Below are 7,078 nucleotides of genomic sequence, written 5' to 3'. Positions count from 1 at the left end.
GCGTGCAAACATCAAGGTTGTGTACATGTATATCACGTGTGTTCTGACCTTTATAAAGTGACCCCAGCGCAACATTGGTCACTTTGTACAAATTTAGGTTACATTACCTAAAGCTATAAAACTGCAACCAGTGGTCATAATCCGTATGTAAATGATCCGATACAACAAAGGTCAACTAGTTCATAACTGGCTTACAGAAATTTACCTCTCAGGCGGTTTAACTAAGGGGCACTAATACTGGGTAACAATAACATGCATTGTTGCTCAGCAAGCCCAAATGAAAAAGGTCATGAAATGAACCTGAAGCAACTGCGAACGCTGAATTGCCTTGACAGGTCTTTCATTATGCTTGGGCTCTTTATAGATCGTGTGTATTTTGGTTTTAAATTGCAAAAATGATGTTTGATCAGCTGTGGTTAATGTATTATGTCTACTATGTATCTATATAAAAACATGTGTTCTAGATATTTGAAAATGGTTTTTATCAATCAAAGGTCAATATTTTGCGTAGGAGTATCCGTGCAACGTTGTCGTTTCTCGGGACGCTTATAACTGTTTAGACGCTTTCCATTTGGTAGTTTGCTTTGTGCGACCTCAGACGTGAATCTGATTAACGATGTTACACATTAACACCGTTCCATTGTTCGGATGTATTTTTCTGTGTGTGGTAGCCTCCGCCACGGAGAGAAGAATACAGTTAAATGACTACAGGATCTAAGGGTTCAAGTTAATTCCCAACAACAAACCATCGCCAGTCTACAGAGTACCATGAGTACTCAGAAGTATACCATGGACGTCCAGGCACAGACAATTATCAACCTCCAGCACACCATTACCAGTCAGCAGTCGGCCATTGCAACAATAACACAAAGAGGTAATACGTATCATTATTCGGAAGCATTGTAGTCTAGTAGTAGGACACCAGGCTCGTGGCCAAAAAGTTGCGAGTTCGAGTCACGACACGACATTGTGTTGAGCAAGATACTTTACTCTGCTCGTTCCAGTCTACTCAGCTGTAAATGAATACGTGGTTGGGCAGTGCTAGAATTATTGAATGCTAGCTGTGAGCGCCGAAATGGCAGCACCGGCTGTATGCTCCCCAGGGAGGTGAGAAAGATATAGGCAAAGGCCCGATAACCTAGGATAATAATTTGTGAACCGCTTTGAGACGACATACGAACTAGGTTGTGATAAAGCGGTGTATAAGAAGCTCGAATTATTATTGATTATTATTTAATTATTCGACGTTGTTTTATAACTCAGACGAAATAACATACTTTTTGTATATCTATGAGCATCCGCATATAGTAAAAAGTGATCGTTAGTTTTCTGTGATGAATTTTATGTAGCATTGTCTCATGGTGACTGTTTATCTGTGTACTATCTGTTGTGATATGTAAGTATTCATGCTTATGTCATGATAAAGTGGCGGACTGTTTGAACAGGTGTCACAATTATGTGTCTGTAATGTCGCTATTATTTCTATGCTTATAAATATTTGATTGTAGTTTCATAACTAATTGATAACAATGTTTACTTTATAAACCTCGGTAATATTTTAGTGCATACCAAAAAGAATAAAATGTAAAGCCACTTATACGAAACATGTATCACGGATATCGGTGTATAAGTATACCATTGTTTAAGTTAATATTGTGGACCTGTTGTTCAATTCTGTGCTTGTGACTACGGGTGTATTTACATTGCGGTGTTCTCGTTTTTTAATATGTAGGAAAGTTGTGTGCCATTTGTGAAGAAAAATAATGACCTTTTCTTGAATAACTGACGCACGACTGATTAAGCAAACACTTCTTTAAACAGGGAGTGGCAAGGGTACAGTTTTTACCAGATGGGGCCGGAATGACTGTCCTGTGTAGAACGGAACAATTCTTGTGTATTCGGGTAAGTATAATAGTTTACTTTTCTATTAACGACGTCACCTTTCTGGTTGCTATTGGATATTTTATCTTTTGTTTGTTTTGTCGCAAAACCTTCCTAGTGTGTTTCTTATCGTTGCGAAGGTTTCGTAGAAGGAGAATACTACAATCACTCTGGTGGAGCTGGGGATTTATTGTGTATGCCGGAGGACCCCACGCCTGGACAGAGCCACTATAATACATTTTCAGGCTTCATATACGGCGCCGAAATTCAACCAGGGTATGACCTGTTTGGCCTCCCGCAGAATGACGAAGATGTTTCCTGTGCTGTTTGCAGAAACTCCGTTCACGCCACCTCAGTTATGATCCCCGGGAGGACAGCGTGTTTCCCGGGCTGGGTTGAGGCTTACAGTGGCTTTATTGTCGCTGGCTACCCAGATCATCCTTCGAACACGGACTACATATGTATGGATGGACGTCCACAGCCAGTTCCGGTTGGACAGGGGAACGATGATGGAGTACTGCTCCGTCCTGTGGTGACCAAGTGTGGCTCTCTGCCATGTCCACCATACGAGAACGACACATTGGTGCCTTGTGTTGTTTGCATGATGTGAAATTGCATAATAAAACGACATGCGCTATCTTCGTGTTGTTTGTCGTTAAAGTTTGCATTACAATAGCATGTTTTACTGCCGATAGAAATTTCAACTTTGTTATCTTTGTTGGTTTTAATTTGTTACGGAGTTGACATACTTTTGTTGCATATGGTTCATTTTTCTATGCATCTTTGAGGACTGGTGAAGAAGGGACGAATGTGGTAGACTGTGGTTGTGGTTTGAATTACGGTTAAACCATTACCCTTTTTCCTTTCCTGTAACATGTGAATCGACGTACACGGGAAGAAACGTTAAATATTTTGATAAATTGACAATTAGCATGATAAACGATATGTTAACATCGATACTAATATCACCTTCATAGTTCGAGAGATATAGAGAATAGTACATGCCTTTTTCCATATCACACCCAGTATCAAACCGAGACTGCAATATCAGCCCAAGGGCCGAAGGCCCGAGGGCTGATATTAGTCGAGGGTTGATACTGGGTGTAATATGGAAAAAGTGATGTTTTATTCTGTTTATTACATACTTACTAATAAAAGCTACTATCTTATGATAATTTTTTCTTTTGAAATATTGAAAAACGAAAAATAAATCAAAAAGGGGTGTGGAAAAAGTCATGATTTATTCTGTTTATTACATACTTACTAATAAAAGCTACTATCTTACGATAAAAAAATTCTTTTGAAATATTGAAAAACGAAAAAAAAATCCAAAAGGGGTGTGATACGGGTTTTGTGGGCTGATACGGGTTTTGCGGGCTGATACGGGTTTTTGGGTGTGACACGGCGGGGGCTGATACGGCTTTTGGGGTGTGATACGGCGAGGGCTGATATGGGTAAGAGCAATGGTGTCGTATCGCATATACAAAAACCCCGTATTTATTAGTAAGTATGTAATAAATACGATGAAACTATGTTTATTGCCGCTGGTTTACCAGACCATCCTTTGAACACAGACTAAATATGTATTGATGGAAAGGTATGCGTCACTTGTAAGATACAAACTAATATCTCCAAATCCTGAACAAAAATCCTCGCCAATTAGTTACAGACACAAATACCCCCGTAAATTGTCCAGTACAGTGTGTAAAAAAACTCATCGAGTTGCCGGACATGTGATCATCACTTACTCAGATATCATAGGGGGTAATACTGAATTTATTTTGTATAAAAAAACTCGAGAATTTCGTTTGTCCGTCGGGCGATTGTTTCAAGGTAACATATCGTAGTCAGAGGATCAACAACTGGAACGGTGTGTACCTATTACTGTAGAAAAACGTTCAAAGGGAGACAACTCGACAATTGTGTGCGTCTCTGACACAACTATCCAACGATCCGCATCATAATGATATGGAAACCGAGTTTTAAGGTAATTACCAGAAATATATATATTCAGAAATGTTCGAATCAAACAGTGAATTATGGAACGAAAAGCAAAGTTTCTGTCACAATTTTTGACGTCCACACACAAGAAGGTTACAAGGCATTTCTAACAAACTTCTGATATTCTTAAGTCGGATCCACAGACACAGCACCAATCGTTAGACCATTAGTGTCTGTGTTGACACTAATGAAAGTTTTAAAATAATGTCAAAAATACTCATTTTATTAATACTTTTTATCACAGTTTTACAATAATAACCGTTTGCCAGGATGTGTTACCGACAGGCAGCTAAGATGTGTCATCGACGTCATTGTCTCCCGTGTAATTCTCTCGTATTGTAGTGATTATTATGACCTTTCTTTGTGTAGCTATGTGACGTTGAAATCTCTATAAACGTATTGTATTGCTGAACCGGGACCACTACTGTGTGGTCCTGTATGACATTATTGTGTTGATGGACTGTTTAGACTACTGTCTGGCCCTGTATGACATTATTGTGTTGATGGACTGTTAAGACTACTGTGTGGCCCTGTATGACATTACTGTGTTGATGGACTGTTAAGACTACTGTGTGGCCCTGTATGACATCATTGTGTTGATGTACTGTTTAGACTACTGTGTGGTCCTGTATGACCTTATTATGTTGATGGACTGTTAAGACTACTGTGTGGCCCTGTATGGCATTACTGTGTTGACGGACTGTTTAGACTACGATGTGGTCCTGTATGACATTATTGTTTTGACGGACTGTTTAGACTACGGTGTGGCCCTGTATGACATTATTGTGTTGATGGACTGTTAAGACTACTGTGTGGCCCTGTATGACATTACTGTGTTGACGGACTGTTTAGACTACGATGTGGTCCTGTATGACATTATTTTGTTGACGGACTGTTTAGACTACTGTGTGGCCCTGTATGACATTATTGTGTTGATGGACTGTTTAGACTACGATGTGGTCCTGTATGACATTATTGTGTTGTCGGACTGTTTAGACTACTGTGTGGTCCTGTATGACCTTATTATGTTGATGTACTGTTTAAACTACTGTGTGGTCCTGTATGACCTTATTGTGTTGATCCATGTTTAGACTACTATGTGGTCCTGTATGACCTTATTGTGTTGATGGACTGTTTAGACTACTATGTGGTCATGTATGACCTTACTGTGTTGATGTAGTGTTTAGAATACTGAGTGGCCCTGTATGACATTATTGTGTTGATGGACTGTTTAGACTACTGTGTGGTCCTGTATGACTTTATTGTGTTGATGTACTGATAAACAAAACGTTATACGATACAATTATACAGATAAACACGTTATTAGATACAATTATACTGATAAACACGACGTTATTAGATACAATTATACTGATAAACTCTATTAGACACTACACCAAACAACTTGGTTTTGAAAATACCAAATACATGTACACATTCCTTCATGTTAAATGTAAAGGTTGCCTTCAAGTGTTTATTTCAAATGAACGTGTTTAAATAGTTGTTATATTGTTTGAGAGTTTACATTTTACAATACGCCAGACTTAGCGCTATAGTGTTAAGATGCCCACAATGCCAAGGTATATGCAATTGGATAAATGCACGACTTATTTATGTCAAAATTATAAAAAAATGAATGAGTAGTTTCTATTTACATTTGCCCTGCTTTGCCAAGTAAACATATTATGGTCATATAAGGACGTCATATCAACAGCTACGGTCATTTAAGGACGGCCTCCCCTATGTGCAAGATGCATGCAAGTAGTGTATGCGTGTGTGTTTTGGGAGTCTGCGATATGTTCATGTTTGTCTCCTTGTGATAGCGCGGATGTCGACTTTATAGTGCTACCTCACTGAAACATACTGGCGAAGGCACCCAGCAGGACACCCCACCCGGTCACATTACACTGACAACGGGCGAACCAGTCGCCCAACTCCTAAATTGCTGTGCGTTAAGCAGGCGTAGAAACTACCATTTTTCAGACTCTGGTATGTCTCGGCCAGGGGACAAAACCGGAAGACAGGGGCGAACGCTCAACTATTGGCCAAAAGTGAGGCATTGTCAAGGGAGACATTAGGAAGAAGAAAGTTGTTTAGAAAGAAGAAGAAAGATAAGATCCGAAATTTAGCCTGCAGGGACGATGAACAGAGAATGATTTCTCTAGTGTTATATTTGACGTTAGGGAAGTTTCTGAATATATAATTACCTGAATGTATGTCTAAAGAGCAATTTCTTTTTAAAAATAATATACAACATCGTTGTTCATGTCAGGATCAAAACGGTATTCGAATGCCTGAGAATATGGAGGAAAAGAACATTATTGGGAATGTCAATTATCATTACGAGCGTGTTGGTTAACAATTCCGACTTTGTACAACATTGACCAGAAGTATTGGTCTTAATTCTAATGCGTGAGGGTCATCCATAATTTGGTCGATATAACAATATTACATACGTTTGTTAATGACATAAACGATCAAGTTTCGCTTGCCCTCCCAACCAAAAGAATGTCACGTTGTTGATTTTTTGTAAATATTTTATTACGTGTTTTTCTGTACAAAGAACAAATATTAAAGGTAAATTGCTTTTAATTAAGTCTTTAGTGGTGAACTTGTTTTAGGTGATTTGGAAAACGATCATCAGCTTGAGTCAGTGACATTTCAATGGATTTTTTAGTTGGTAATGCCTCTCGGTTTGAGTTTTGAAGTGAGAAATGTTAGTGCAAGCAAAACATATACACTGATCAGCCTAGTGTACACATCGTCCTCTAATATTCAAATGCACAAAGTGAAGTTTTCAAAAATATATTTTTGTAACAAAACTCCCCGTATATATTGTATATTCGGATAAGCCAATAAAAACACCAAACTTGAACACATTAAAACCGTATCGACTATCGGTAGATGAGAATAACCCACACTAGAATCCTAGTAGATTACATAGTCGTACAATATGTTGCAATGACATCGCATACACCAAAAGAGAGTTAACAAAATATGATGAAGTCCTCACACAGGTTAACGTATATTGATAAAAAGTATTTCCCCACTATAAGTCATAATTCTAATGCTATGCATTATACTCCTTAAGTAAATATTTGCTTTTTATCATGATACACCATTGCTTACTCCTTTTATATTTTAAATTATTCATATTTTCAAATCGCGAGTTCCAAACATCACTGAGTCTAGCATT

The 7,078-nt window shown here is 38.3% G+C and overlaps 1 protein-coding gene across 1 annotated transcript; it reads left to right on the top strand.

Annotated features, from left to right (window-relative positions):
* The first annotated feature begins 2,077 nt into the window (after positions 1-2,077).
* Positions 2,078-2,491, top strand: LOC110450554. Its single transcript, XM_021498141.1, has one exon. The coding sequence runs from the start codon at positions 2,078-2,080 to the stop codon at positions 2,489-2,491; it is 414 nt and encodes a 137-aa protein (XP_021353816.1).
* Positions 2,492-7,078: the final 4,587 nt, after the last annotated feature.

The sequence above is a fragment of the Mizuhopecten yessoensis genome, unplaced genomic scaffold (assembly GCF_002113885.1).
Source record: "Mizuhopecten yessoensis strain PY_sf001 unplaced genomic scaffold, ASM211388v2 scaffold5321, whole genome shotgun sequence".
Classification (NCBI taxonomy): Eukaryota; Metazoa; Mollusca; class Bivalvia; order Pectinida; family Pectinidae; genus Mizuhopecten; species Mizuhopecten yessoensis.
This window is presented reverse-complemented; position numbering and strand designations above follow the sequence as displayed.

Bases quoted from the DNA above. Each gene is read 5' to 3' on its own strand.
- LOC110450554 (XM_021498141.1), top strand. From the start codon at position 2,078: ATGCCGGAGGACCCCACGCCTGGACAGAGCCACTATAATACATTTTCA.